This window comes from Furipterus horrens, unplaced genomic scaffold (genome assembly GCF_987537825.1).
Source record: "Furipterus horrens unplaced genomic scaffold, mFurHor1.1.pri manual_scaffold_17, whole genome shotgun sequence".
Taxonomy (NCBI): Eukaryota; Metazoa; Chordata; class Mammalia; order Chiroptera; family Furipteridae; genus Furipterus; species Furipterus horrens.
The window spans coordinates 85,668,178-85,683,093 of record NW_028327187.1 but is presented as its reverse complement, the minus strand read 5'-3'; the positions used below and the strand labels follow the sequence as shown (position 1 = coordinate 85,683,093).

General features: G+C 35.1%; 1 protein-coding gene across 3 annotated transcripts in view; it reads left to right on the top strand.

Annotated features, from left to right (window-relative positions):
- The window catches only part of KDM6A (lysine demethylase 6A), a 201,082-nt gene that overhangs the window by 144,779 nt on the left and 41,387 nt on the right, over positions 1-14,916 (top strand). The window contains exons 11-17 of one of the 3 annotated variants that reach the window (XM_090264982.1): positions 6,179-6,277; positions 6,426-6,645; positions 7,195-7,329; positions 7,773-7,928; positions 8,483-8,578; positions 9,682-9,783; positions 10,455-10,850. In XM_090264982.1, the coding sequence (XP_090121108.1) occupies positions 6,179-6,277; positions 6,426-6,645; positions 7,195-7,329; positions 7,773-7,928; positions 8,483-8,578; positions 9,682-9,783; positions 10,455-10,850 (1,204 nt within the window). Of the gene's footprint in view, positions 1-6,178; positions 6,278-6,425; positions 6,646-7,194; positions 7,330-7,772; positions 7,929-8,482; positions 8,579-9,681; positions 9,784-10,451; positions 10,851-14,916 lie in introns of all 3 variants that reach the window. The other 2 variants (XM_090264980.1, XM_090264983.1) reach the window with 2 other exon arrangements.

The window sequence follows — 14,916 nt, the reverse complement described above, 5'->3', positions numbered from 1 at the left end:
TCTGAAAGTGGTGGTTTTCTCACAGCATAATCGGGTCTACTGCAACATTTCTTATTTTGCTTATTGGATTTTCATTTCACTTGAATTATTGCTTGTTTTTTAAAAGTCTTACTAGATAGTAAGTCTTTATTTTTTTAAGTATATTTTATTGGTTATGGTGTTACAGTTGTCCCAGTTTCTTTCCCCTTTGCTCCCTTCTACCCAGTAGCTCCCTTCCTTCCAGCAACTCCACTCTCTTTAGTTCATGTCCATGGGTCGTGCATATAAGTTCTTTGGCTTCACCCTTTCCTATATTATTCTTTACTTCTCCCTGTCTATTTTGTACTTACTAATTATGCTTCTTAATCCCTGCACCATTTTCCCATTTCTTCCCCTCCCTCCTTCCCCCTGATAACCCTCCAAATGATTCCCTTACCTATGACTCTGTTTCTATTCTGGTTGTTTGCTTAGTTTGTTTTTGTTTTTATTTTTTAGATTCAGTTGTTGATAGTTGTGAGTTTGTTGTCATTTTAATGTTCATAGTTTTGATCCTCTCTTTCTGAAATAAGTCCCTTTAACATTCCATATAATAATGGCTTGGTGATGATGAACTCTTTTAGCTTTACCTTGTCTGGGAAGCACTTTATCTGCCCTTCCATTCTAAATGATAGCTTTGCTGGATAGAGTACTCTTGGTTGTAGTTCCTTGCTTTTCATCACGTTGAATACTTCTTTTTTTTTTTTTGTATTTTTATTTAATTTATTGGTGTGACATTGGTTAATAAAATTGTACAAGTTTCAAGTGTACAACTTTATAAAACATCATCTGTATATTGCATCATGCATTCGCTACCCAAGTCTTTCAGCCACCATTTATCTATCCCCCCTTTACTTTTTTCTACCTCCCCCTACTACTGTTTTTAGCTCACACTTTTAAAAAGTTTGCTATGTACTAAGTACTGCCCTAAGTATTTTATGTATATTCTTAATCTTCATAATAGTCCTATACTATTAATATCCTCATTTTACATATAATGGAACTGAAGCACAGAGAGGTCAAATAACTTGTCCCAGGTCACAGAAGTGAGAGAGCTATGACTTGAACAGTCTGATTCGAGTCCCAGCATTTAATACCTGTAAGGTATTAAAGGTTGAATACTTCTTGCCAGTCCCTTCTGGCCTGCTAAGTTTCTTTTGAGAAATCAACTGATAGTCTTATAGGCAACCCTTTGTAAATAACTCTCTGCTTTTTTCTTGCTGTTTTAAAGACTCTCTGTTATCTTTAACCTTAGGCATTTTAATAATGATGTGTCTTGGTGTGGTCCTCTTTGGGTCTAGCTTGTTTGGCACTCTGCTTCCTGGACTTGTATGTCCATTTCCTTCACCAAATTAGGGAAGTTTTCCTTCATTATTTTTTTACATATGTTTTCAATTTTTTGCTTTTCCTCTTCTCTTTCTGGCACCCCTTATGATTCGGATATTGGCATGTTTAAAGTTGTCCCAGAGGTTCTGAAGCCTCTTCTCCTTTTTTTTAATTCTTGTTTCTTCATTCTGTACTGGTTGGCTGTTTATTTCTTCCTTATGCTCCAAATCATTGGTCTGAAACCCAGTTTCCTTCCCTTCACCATTGGTTTTGTGTGGATTTTCTTTCATTTCACTTAGCCTTACCTTCACTTCTTCCCTTCTACATTTGCCGTGCTCAAGCATATCTGTCAAGTCTTTGAGCATCTTTTCACCAGTGTTTTGAACTCTGCATCTGTTAGGTTGGCTATCTCCTCATCGTTTAGTTCTCCCACTGGAACCTTGATCTGTTCCCTCTTTGGGCCATACTTCTCTGTCTCCTCAACTTGACAGCCTCCTGTGTTTGCCTCTGTGTCTTACATAGAGCTGTTGCTCCCATTACATTGTAAGGGGTGGAGCCTTAGTTATTTGTAAGTTCAAGGTGACCAGTTTCACCACCTTGTGGTGCTGTGTGTGGGGGAGGGGTCTCAGAGGGGGAAATGCCGCTTGCTCAGCCCTTGCCTTGTTTCCAAGCACTCCTCCCACTTTCGATATGGGACTGCAGCCCCTCTAGCTGTTGCCCTGGTAATGGTTCCCAGAGTGGGTGGGCTTGCAGACATTCTAAGACCATGGGGGCCTCAGAACAAGCAGACTCAGCTGTGAGACTGGCAATTTCTTCCTCTGCCCCAACCCACACTGGTTTTCACAATCAGAAGCAATGAGGCTTTATTTTCCCCGGTGCTGAAACCGTCAGCTGAGTGATCTGGTATAGAGTTGGGATCACTCCCCAGGTGTCCCTCCCTACTTTTTAAAATGTGTGACTGAGCTGACCGCTGGCCTACCACAGCAGCTGTCACTGCCACTGCCACAGCTGTGGCCTCTCCACCCAGGCTTCGCCCCTCCTACCTGTCTGAATGAGCATTTCTTCTTTATATCTTTGTTTGTTGGACTTCCATGGAGCTCGATATTCTGGAACTTCTGGTTGTCTCCAGTTTTGAAATAGTTGTATTCATTCTTAGTTGTGGAGTAAGATGCAGCTTGTCTACTTATGCCTTCATCCTGGCCAGAAGTCTTAGATTGTAATTCTTTATTCAGATATTTAAATGCCTTTATGATTTTTATCATTTTATTTATATGTCAATTTAACAGAACAGCGAATTTCTCATTCTGCCAGTAACCAGTGGAACCTTGCTATATATAATTTTGATGAGTGGTGTATATTTTAGAATCGACATATTTGATTAATAGATCTAATCACAGTTCTACTTGAAATCTTCTGGTGAGAAAGTAGATACATTATTGGATACATTATTGAATTTGTTGGAAAGGCGCAATATCATGGAATGAAAATAGTTTTCTGAAAGTCTGTAAACTTTTCTGTGTACTTTGTCTGGATTGTGCTTAGTGATTCTCCAAAATATACCTTATGTAGGTATGTGCAGTAGATTATATTTTGGACCATCAGATTTTATCTGGTGCCTAATTGGTTTTAGCTTTCATGGCATGGTGGAAAGATCAGTGTACTAGGAGCTGAGAGACATGGATTCAAGTCTTGGCTAGGGTACTATTTTTGGAATCATGGATGGTACAGTTAACCATTTTGTGTCTTTAATTTTCTTTAACCTATTATATCAGAGCATTGTAGTAGATCAGTGGTTCTCAGTAGGGGCTGTTTTGCCCCATAGGCAACAGACATTTCATTATTTCTGGAGATACTTTGGTTATCACAACTCTGAGGAATGCTTCTGGTATCTAATTGGGACAGCCCTCTACAGTAGTGACTAGATCCTAGGTTCACCAAGTGCTTTTTTAATTATACAAAGCTGTCTCAGGCTAACCTAGTTAAGTTTCATTAGAGAAAACTAATAAAACTTCTTGGCAGTTGGACTGGTGCCTCTGTGTTTGGACACCTTGGTTTTCTACTTTCACTTTGTAGGAATGGAATGTGGAAATATTGGTTTGGAAAATTATTTCTTTTTACTTCCAGTGGTTAGACAGATTTGTCTATAAATCTGAGATTTGTCTTTGATTTAACAACAGCAAACAGAGCATGTTTTCTGCTATCTATTAAGCATTCCTTTTCTTGGTGGTGTCTGTCCCTGTCTGGCATTATTAATGGACTTTTTCCCCCCCCTGTATTCTCCTCCTGTAAAGTAATTTGCAGACACCCTCTGATACTTCTTTGTCTTGGTCACTGGCACTTCTTGCATTGCCCAGTTTGCAAGGTTAGTGATTCCTTAGGCTTATTTTTACCTCTCCCTTAATAGGTGTCCTATGTTCTTATACCCTCTCTTCCACATGGTTAAATTCCAAATCTAGATATCTGTACTCCAAGGTATTAAACTCCAGGACCATCTCTCTTACTTTTTACTCATTTTAATGTCCTAACCTCATGTCAAAATCAGCGTATTTCAAATGTCATTCATTATATTCTTCTACAAACTAGCTTATTTTCCTTTTATTTTTTAAACATACTTCTTTTCCCTCCATTTAATCAGGCTTTAAAACTGTAGTATAGTCTATCCTATAGGTGCTAAAGCATGCTGCATTAATGTGAACACTATTAAAATAATTAAAGGTCATGTCACTTCAATGTTTACAATACGGAGTTGAAAACACCCACATATACCACTCTACTTATATAACTTAATCTCTGGTTTCCTATACAATAAGAATATAGAGCTAAAAACGAAGAAAAACCTTCTATGTTGGTAAGATTTGTTGAATAAAATTTGAATTCTCCTTTCCTAAGTAAGAACAATGAGGGCAATAATTCTTTAATTTGTAAAAAATTCAAACGTAAGACATAGTTAGAACCCTACTCTCACCCCTTATGAGTACCTAATCAATCCATCATCGGTTTATTGTTTCTCCCATCTTTTTCTTTTGTGTCACTTTCATCACTTTAACCCCAGTTTTGGCCTGTTGCAAACCAATGAGTATTGCCATCATTTTTACTGTCCATAATTTATTTTCCTTTTAGTAATATTTCTATAAAGTTCTTTTCATTGCGACATTCCCCTTGGTAGAAGAACAAATGTCAGAGTATTCTTGGGCTGGATTTAAAACTCTCTACTCTTTGTGTTATCTTAGATGCATTAGGTTTTGTTCATAATGTTCAGACAACCTTTTGAAATGCCTTTTCTTGGATGTGAGGGTGATCTGGCTGCAACATCTGTCACCCCATTGATCGCCAGGGTTGAAAAGCCTTCTCTCATCTTCTCTACCTAAATCAGTGGTTCTTAGACTTTTGGATTACATTAATCAGTAACATTTCAAAGAATAATTATGAGGATTAAAATGTAATGGAAGGAGACTGAACTTTGGGGTTGTGAACACACAATACACTATACAGATGATGTATTATAGAATTGTATACCTGAAACCTATATAAATTTTTTGAAAGATTTTACTTATTTGTTTTTAGAGAGAGGGGAAGGGAAGGAAAAAGAGAGGGAGAAAGCATCAATATATGTGGTTTTTTTCTTACGTGCCCACAACCCAGGCATGTGCTCTGACTGGGAATCAGACTGGTGACCCTTTGGTTCTCAGGCTAGTACTCAATTCACTGATCCACACCAGCCAGGGCTGAAACCTATATTTTTGTTAACCAATGTAACCCCAGTAAATTCAATTTTTTATAAAAAACATGGTATTTGAGCAAGTAAAAACATTAAAAAAATTTTTTTGCCATATACTCAGCCAATAGTATTTCAAAATAAGTCAGTTATAGTTGCAAATATTAATAAGTTTAGTGGAAAACATATATATGTATGTATGTGTGTATTGTTTTCCTTTTTGTTTGCTTGACTAAATTCTCATATACTGGCTAGTAATTGGAAATCACTGATCTAAACAATATGCATGTGCACATATTCATATCCCTTACTCTTACCCTTACCCTTTCTTGCCTTTCCTAAATCCTGTAGTGTATATTGTGGTATCTTCTACCCTAAATTTCTCAAACCAGTTATTGTCTGTGCTAGCCATTTAATATGGGATTGTGACATTTATAATGTGTCCTTAACTCTCAGCTAAATTGTAAGCTCCTTGAAGACAGGGACTGGGTTTCTTTTTTCTTTAGTGTCAAGCAATAAGAACATAATTTCTGTATTTATAATTTCAGTTGCTATTCTGTGTATCCATAGGTACATGTGCTTTAGAGAAGTGACAGGTCCTTGAAACTTTAACCACACCCCGGTACTCTTAATATTTGTAATAGTTAGCTTGATATTAACTGTCTTATGTTTTGCTTTTTACAAGTTAAAGAATTATTGCCCTCATTGTTATTATTTAGGAAAGGAGAATTGAAATCTTATTCAACAAGTCTTACCAACATAAAAGGTTTTTCTTGGTGTTTAGCTCTGTAGGAAACCAGAGATCAAGTTAAATAAGTAGAGTGGTGTGTGTGGGTGTGTGTTTTCAACTCTGTATTGTAAACATTGAAGCGATATGACCTTCAGTTATTTTAATAGTGTTCATTAATGCAGCATGCTTTAGCCTCTATAAAATAGACTATAATATAATTTATTGAAGGGTTTATTATAGTATACATTATAATTATCATATACACAATGACAGATATTTTAGCTTATTAGGGTTTTTCATTTGCATCGACATATAGTCTATCCTTTTAGATAATTAATCTGTATTAATGGAAATTGCTTGATTTTTTCCTCCCCCCCCTCCTTTCCTCTCAGGTGCTATTCAAGTATTGGGAAAGTTCAGGATGCCTTTATATCTTACAGGCAGTCTATTGATAAATCAGAAGCAAGTGCAGATACATGGTGTTCAATAGGGTAAGACTTTGTATTACAATAATTGTAATTGATAACACAAAGACAGTTTGCATCACATATAATATACTTTACAGTTTATATCATGTTATGAAGCTAAGCAGTTCTTATTTGTTGACTTTTTTTTCTTCTTCTTAATTTCTCTTTCCAGTGTGCTATATCAGCAGCAAAATCAGCCCATGGATGCTTTACAGGCCTATATTTGTGCTGTACAATTGGACCATGGCCATGCCGCAGCCTGGATGGACCTAGGCACACTCTATGAATCCTGCAACCAGCCTCAGGATGCCATTAAATGCTACTTAAATGCAACCAGAAGCAAAAGTTGTAGTAATACCTCTGCACTTGCAGCACGAATTAAGTATTTACAGGTAAAACTTTTAATAGCAGTTTTTTAAAGGCATGCTTCCCTATGACACTCAGGCAGGAGGGTGGTTGGAAAGTTTGTCTAGTGGTGTTGATGTCTATAATTTGTTTCCATATTTTGTAAACATACCATAGCTTGTAATATTATTTTACTTTTCATTTTAAGTAAGATATGCAGTATTTTAAAAGATGTTCTTTTGCACATTTACTCTGTTGATGCATATTAATTTACATAATTTTTTTCTATGTACTGTCTACATTTTTAAGTTGTCATAGCATTTTAGAGAAAAGAACACGAACACTGTCTTTCACTCTTGCTTGGAGTTTCATGAGAAGACAGCTATGAGAGCTCAGCTTTGTTTTAATTCTCACAAAGGTTTATATTTCAGTTACCCTCTTTATACTTAGTATCTTTCTGAAACCCCAAATTAAGAATCTATTTTCTTAAAAAAAATACATAAAACAATTAGTTGTAGCATTTAGGAAGATTTAGTGGACTTGCTCTTACTCAAGTAGGCTTGTGTTAAATTTGCTTTTTACATAATTTTTCCTAGGCTCAGTTGTGTAACCTTCCACAAGGTAGTCTACAGAATAAAACTAAATTACTTCCTAGTATTGAGGAGGCATGGAGCCTACCAATCCCCGCAGAGCTTACCTCCAGGCAGGGTGCCATGAACACAGCACAGCAGGTGAGAAGTTGGGTTATGTTCTGCAGGTGCCCAGCTTTAAGGGTTCTTTTCAATCTATAGTGGCCAAGTATATTTTACTAAGCACAGGAGGCTTTTATTAATGAAAAGCCTTTTAATTTAATTGTGAAGGGAATCTAGATCAAAGTAAAACTCCCTCTGATACGGGAAGAAATTTTGGGGTGCCAGTTTAGAACCTTTGTGCATTTTCATGATTTTGAAGGAGATTTCTTAATAATGCAGTGATTTGTTTAATTTTTAATGCAAGTTTTTCAAAGGAAGGTACACATTCCTCCATTGATTGATTTGATTTTGATTTTCAATAATTGCAATCAGCGATGTCCACATAGCTTTGAAAAGTATGCAGCTTATAAAGTTTTATAATTTGAAGGAATGAATTAAGAATATATAGAACCCTATTTTTGTCTTCCTTCTGTGATTCTTAGGCATGTAAACCTCATCATCCAAATACTGAACCTGTATTAGGCCTCAGTCAAACACCAATTTCACAGCAATCCTTGCCACTACACATGATTCCTTCTAGCCAAGTAGATGACCTGTCCAGTCCTGCCAAGAGGAAAAGAACATCTAGTCCAACCAAGGTATATATTTTAAAGAAATAGAAAATCCTGTCAAAAAAGAAACTCCCAGCTGCCCTGAACTTATTCAATTTGAACATCTCCTGTCCTTTATTATCTGTGGACATCAAAGAGTGAAGGTTTGAGGTTTTTTTATTCCAAATTCTTAATATCATACTAAATATAGAAAGTAGGGATAAATTTGCATTCATCAAATCATTTTATTCATCTCCCTGCAGTTAAGGTTGCAATACACTTTTAATTATCACTTTGTACTGACATTGAAATAAATTTCATATTGTATCTAGTGGACAGTGTGATATTTAGGTTAGCCATTTGGGCCATAGTTTAGGGGTGGGTCTTTTTGGGTGGCTTATTAAAGATGCAATATTTTTAAAATTTGTGATTTTCCCAAATTTATTACGCATGTAAAGTTGTTTTAAACAAGAAGTTAATGTCATAACATCTTTCTATATAAATATTCCAGTCATAGTCATTTGGCCTCCATTAGTCATTATTGTTAACTCTATAGATTTCACCAAATGTTAAAAAAATGTTTTAAAATTAATTTTCCTTAGAATACTTCTGATAATTGGAGTAGTGGCCATGCAGTGTCACATCCTCCAGTACAGCAACAGACTCATTTATGGTGTTTGACACCACAGAAATTACAGGTATGTGAGATATGTTTTTGACAGATTGTTTTTTCTATTAAAAGAGTAGAGGTAGTAAGCTTAAAGTAATATGCACGTAAGTGAAATGAACCCACATTTACCAGATTAATAGACATAATTCATTCTTGTTTTCATTTATTTTTAAACGGGTAATATATTCACATGTTTCAAACTGCATCAGTATGAGTATACGGTATAAAGTAAATTCTCTTTCCTACTCCTGACCGTAATTCATTCAGTTACTCTCCTAACAGACAGCCAATGTTCATAGTTTATCTTTCCAGAGATATGTTATGCATGTACAAGAAAATATGCATTCCTGTTCTCTCATACATTATTATTATTATTTTTTTTTTTTTTTTGCACAAATGATAGAATGCTATATATTTGGTTAATAATTTCTTTTGTAGACCTTTTCATGTCAATGTATAAAGAGCTTCCTTGTTCTTTTATGGAACAGCATATTTCATATGCAGATGTTACACCTTGATTTAAGTAGATAAAAGCCAGATTGTCTTCAGACTTTTCCTATTGCAAACAGTGCTGCTTTGAGTGTACTTGTCATAAGAGCTTCCTGTGTGACTACTGAAAAATACTATGTTTAAGAGTAAAAGTTTGTGCCCATTTATCTCAAAGGTCAATTTGCAGTAAACCTTCAGATGAATGTTTATTTTTTATCACTTTTTAAAAATTTAGATAAAATTCGTTTATAAACATTATACGCTCAGGTGTACAACTGTGTAATTTGATATATGTGTGCACTATGTGATCACTACCAAAAGTCTAGTTATCATCTTTCACCATTGACCCTCTTTATCCATTTTGACTCCCTTACTCCTTCCCCTCTGGTAGCCACCAATCTGTTCTCTGTTTATGAAGTTCTTTTTTTTTTGTTTGAATATTTCTTTCTTTCTTAACTTTCTCAAACTTCTTAAAAGACTTCATCTTGAGGTTGATTGCTATTGGTCAGTAATTAGTGTCCTTGACTAGAAGGTGATTCTGAGTTTAGTCATTTCAGGGAAAGGTTGCTTAGTTTAATGTTTGAGCCTATTTCTTAGGTATGTCTTTGACAGTATTCTTTTTTTCTTCTTTTCTTCTTCTAGCACTTGGAACAGCTCCGAGCAAATAGAAATAATTTAAATCCAGCACAGAAACTGATGCTGGAACAGCTGGAAAGTCAGTTTGTCTTAATGCAGCAACACCAAGTGTGTATAGCATTTTCCCTCCTAAAATTTGGTAGCATTTTGAGTATTTTTACTGACAGAAACATTGTTTTAGAGCATGTTCATGCCCACTTCTACTTCCTTCCAGTATTTATGGAATTCAGTAATCTGTGCCTCTTATAATATTGGGAAGATTTTTAGGGAAAAACAGCTATATACTTAATTTTGAGCACAAGACTTGGTATTTTATTATTTATTTACATTCTATTTTGTACATATTGTATGGATTTTTTATATTATTTATTACTTAACAGGCTTTCCTAAACTGAGGTGGGTTTTTTTTTTAGTGTCTGTTTAATTTGAAAGATCTGGCATATAAATCTAATAGAATGAGATTTTGAAATACCCTATTTTGTGATTGAGGAAAAGACATAAATTCCAGAGTTGTTTTTCATAATATTCAGCTGCTTTCTTTTGTCTTTACTAAAGGGAAGTTTATTAAAAATAAAACCAATTTCTGCTTTTCTGAGAAAGCTTATCTAAATATGAACAAACATAATTTCTTGTTTTTAAGGTTGTGTATTTCCACCTACAAAAATTAAATGTTAGGGTAAAAGCAGAGATCACTTGGTTATACATATACTTTCATGTTCTAATTCTTTCCCTTATGAGCCTCACAAGCAGCATTTATTTTTTTATTTGTTTTTCAGCAGATGAGACAGACAGGAGTTGCACAGGTACGATCTACTGGAATTCCTAATGGGCCAACAGCTGACTCATCACTGCCTACAAACTCAGTCTCTGGCCAGCAGCCGCAGCTTGCTCTGACCAGAGTGCCTAGTGTCTCTCAGCCTGGAGTCCGCCCTGCCTGCCCTGGGCAGCCTTTGGCCAATGGACCCTTTTCTGCAGGCCATGTTCCCTGTAGCACATCAAGAATGCTGGGAAGTACAGACACTATTCTGATAGGCAATAATCACGTAACAGGAAGTGGAAGTAATGGAAACGTGCCTTACCCGCAGCGAAACGCACTCACTCTACCTCATAACCGCACAAACCTGACCAGCAGCGCAGAGGAGCCGTGGAAAAACCAACTGTCTAACTCCACTCAGGTAATAGGACTAGCTGCCTTATTGGCTTCTCACATGATATTTGTCTTTATTTAGTTTTATGCATTTTGAAAGAAGAAATAAAAGTTTGAAGAACTGGTTTTATAAGCATTTTTTAGTACTACAATGCTATTATTATGTTGTCACTTAGTATATATGTACATGAGTATATTTTCCATTATAAAATTTACACATACACAGATAATATTGGGAAATTTTAAAGGAAAAAAAATCATACAGTTCCCCAAATCCCACTATTAATTTTTAGTGGCATTGTAAGCATTTATGTAATGTTACTTACTTACTTCATTTCTGCATGTATTTGCCGACTTAAGATCAGGTGCTATGCTAGGTGGTAGGTATTCATTCTGGTAGGAGAAAAAGAACATTAATGAAGCAGTGACTAGAAATTACTATGAAGTAGGACTTAGATAGAAAAGTGCTATCAGAATACCTAGGAGGGCAGATATTTAAGGTTTTAGAGTCTTCAGAAATTGGGGAATTTGGGAGGGGAGAGAGTTCACTGGTAATGTGTGCCTAGTGTATAGATTATAAGTGTAGATTATTATAGATTAAGAGGGGAAGGTGAAATATGAGGCTGGAGGAGGTAGAGAAAATTGCCTCATTTGCCTTGGAGGCAAAATGGAGCCAGTAAAATCGTTAAAACAGAGTCATGGATTTCATGAACATTATTTTTATCAGATAGCTACCATATTTTACTTGGTAGTTCACTGTTAGACATTTAATTTCTGTTATTTTAATTCTGATTATTTATGTACATAATTTTTTCTATATTTTGGGTTTTCTCCATGGAACAGATGCTTCACAATGGGTCAAAGAGTAAGCATGTTAAAAAATGTTGCCAATACGTATTGCCAAATTACTTGTACTTTTATTACTCTACTATAAAAATTATTTGACTTATTGTTGGTTAGCTTTATATTATTGCTAAAACTGAGATAAGTTCTTTAAGTCTGCTAAGTATTCTTGAAGTGGCTTTTGGTGAGACCTTTTTTGCTAGAGTTGATTAGGAGTTTTATTCATTATGAAAAAATGTTGAACACCTATGTACATGTCCTATTTGAGATTCCGAGGATAAATCAAAGAAAACACACAAAAATGTCTTAATTTGTATAGGTAAATAAACATTGCATGTAGAATATGATTAGTTCTGTGGGAAAATATATTAGAAAAGGGAGCTGGAGATTGGTGGTAGAGGATTTGCAATTATAGCAGGATGGTCAGGGAAGGCTTCACTGGAAGGAAACATTTAAATAAAGACCTGAAAGAGTTAGAGAAGTGAGCCCTGAAGATATTTATCATAAGAATATTCCAGGTCTAGGAAGCAACAAGGAGCAATAGGCCCTAATGTAGGAGTGTGTTGCATATTTGAGGAAAATCAAAATGGCATGCATTGGAGCATAGCTGAGCAGGTTAGCAAAAGAAGTGGAGAGAAGTAGATGTGGTCCAGCTGGAAACGTGCTGGCTAAGTCATGTTCAACCTTGTAGGCCATTGTAAGGATATTGGGTTTTATTCTGAGCTAAATAGGAAACTATAGGGAGATTTTAAATGGATGAGTGATGTAGTCTTAGTTTTTTTTTTATCTAGATCCTCAGTATTTATTGAAAAAAAAATCCACGTATAAGGGGACCCGTGCAGTTCAAACCCATGTTGTTCAAGGGTCAGCTGTATTGGAAGGTAGAACCAACAGGATTAACTGATAGAGTGGTGTGTGAGAAATAGGAGTCTAATTAAAAGCTAGCCTAACCAACTAGAAGGATGGGTGAGACTGGATTCAGAGAAGAAGAGAACTCAAGACTGAGCCTAAGGGCATCTAGTGTAATAATAGGTCAGGAAGTTGAAGAACTTTCAAAGACTAGAGTAAGTATGATCTGTGAAGTGATGGGAGATCCAGGAGAATGTGAGTAATGCCCTGGAAGGGAAGTTAAGAAAGTGATCAATGTGTAAATCGAATAATGCTCAGAGGTCAAGTACGTGAGGGCTATAAATTGACCATCTGAGCTATTTGATGACATTGCTGGGGTCAGGCAGCTGCAGGCCACAGGCCAAATTCACTCCATGGCCATGACTTGTTTTTTGTTTTTGTTTTTTACAGCCTACAAACTTAAGAATGGGTTTTGAATCTTTTTAAGTGTTGTAAAAAAACATGACAGACTATATGACCCACAAAGCCTAAAATATTTACTGTCTGACCCTTCATAGAAAAGATTTGCTGATATTTGGATAAGAACGGTTTCAGTAGAATAGTGGGGGCAAAAACCTAATTGTAGTTGGATTCAACATAAAATGGAAGAAGAATTAGAAGCAGCAAGTATAGACAATTCCAGTACAGTGGGCTTCACACTGTGCAATGCCAGGGGTGCCAGTCCCATAGACCAAGACATAAAAGGGAAGCAGAGAAACAGGTAGCTGAAGGGAAAGTGGGATTAAGAGCTAATTTTTGTTTTAAACTTAAGATGGGAGAAATAAAAAATAAAGAAGTTTAAGATGGGTGAAAGCTAATGAGAAAAATTCAGTAGAGATAAATTAATACAGGAGGAAGAGGAGAGAATTGTTAGAATGGGTGAGAGGATAGAATTTTGGGGGTTCAGTGTCTTTAAACATTAAAAGATAGTTAAATGGATAATATTAGATTTTTATTAGAGTGCCTGTAATTCTAAGTTATAATTGGCAGTTAATAAATGAGAACTTTGTTATGATCATAACTTATGATTCTATTATACTTCTTTATTACATCTATTTCCCTGGCTTGCTTAGTTGCTGAGATTTTCAGTGAATACTCTTAACTATATTTTGGAAATTTCCTGTCTTTTAAAAACATAATTCTAGTGAAAGAACCCTCTGTTTGCTGGCCACAAGGCCTCTGTACATGACTGAATACTAAGTGGCAGAGAACCCCAGCCTCTGCTTCACATGCCTCTCAAGGCTAATGTCCAATAGGAGCTTTATAATTTAAGTAATGCAGTTGGGAAAGTTGTCTAAAAAATGCTGTTGAACTGATTCTAGGTCAGAAGTTTCCCAAATGAGGTTGATGCATGATCACTACAATTAGGGATCTTGTATCTCTGGTATTAATATAATTAAGTAGACTTTTTCAATAGTGTCTTATATAAACCTTTTCAAAAATTTTTCTCAAGTTGTAATGAAAACTAGACCATTGGTAGACCTGTATGATGGGAAGAAATAGAGATGTGTATTGATTTATATTATAGTTTTGAAGAATTTATTCAGAGTTACCACTTGGGATATGAAAATAAAATTATACGAATTGTAGGTGATTGTTCAGTAAGTACTCTAAAGAATTTATAGCTTAAAATACCTTGATTTGCAAGAGATGATATAAAATGGTTCCTTTTTAATTGTCTGCATATTATGATCAGTATGACTTGTTAAATGATTAGCTTCTGAGTAAATATTTGATGAAAACTGAAATTTTAACTGAATCAGATTCTTTCTTGGGTAATATTTTAAGTATTGATATGCTTATAATATTGCAGTATTTTTACTTTGAAAAGGTTTCTTATAACTTAAATATTTTATCTTTTAACTACTGTGATTGAAATTTCAGTTGCTTATTTAATAATTTAAAACCAAATTGCACTCACGTGCATGTTATTGATGTATATCAAGTTTTTGTGTATCTAGTTTTTTAAGATAGTTTCTTCATAGAAACAGAACATTAATTTAAGATTTTTAAATTTATATAACTGGTTTTAGGGACATGCTTGCTGCTTTTAACCGGATGATTTATTGTAGCATTTAGTGTGTAAATATCTTACCACCAACTATAATTTATTCCTTTATAGCTTACTACTGACAAATTAATTTCCCCCTAAAGTCAAAAACGCTTCTAACCTTACTGCTGAAGTAATTTTCAACTCAAAATGCAATAGTCCTAAAATGTTTGCTAGGGGTAAAGGAGTCCATTTTATTATTGGGAATATAAATTTAAAATATGTTAACATATAATTATGGTAATCTGTAAATCCCACAGAAATTACTCGTTTTGATGTTCTGAACTTATAATTCGGAGGTGATTTAATTATT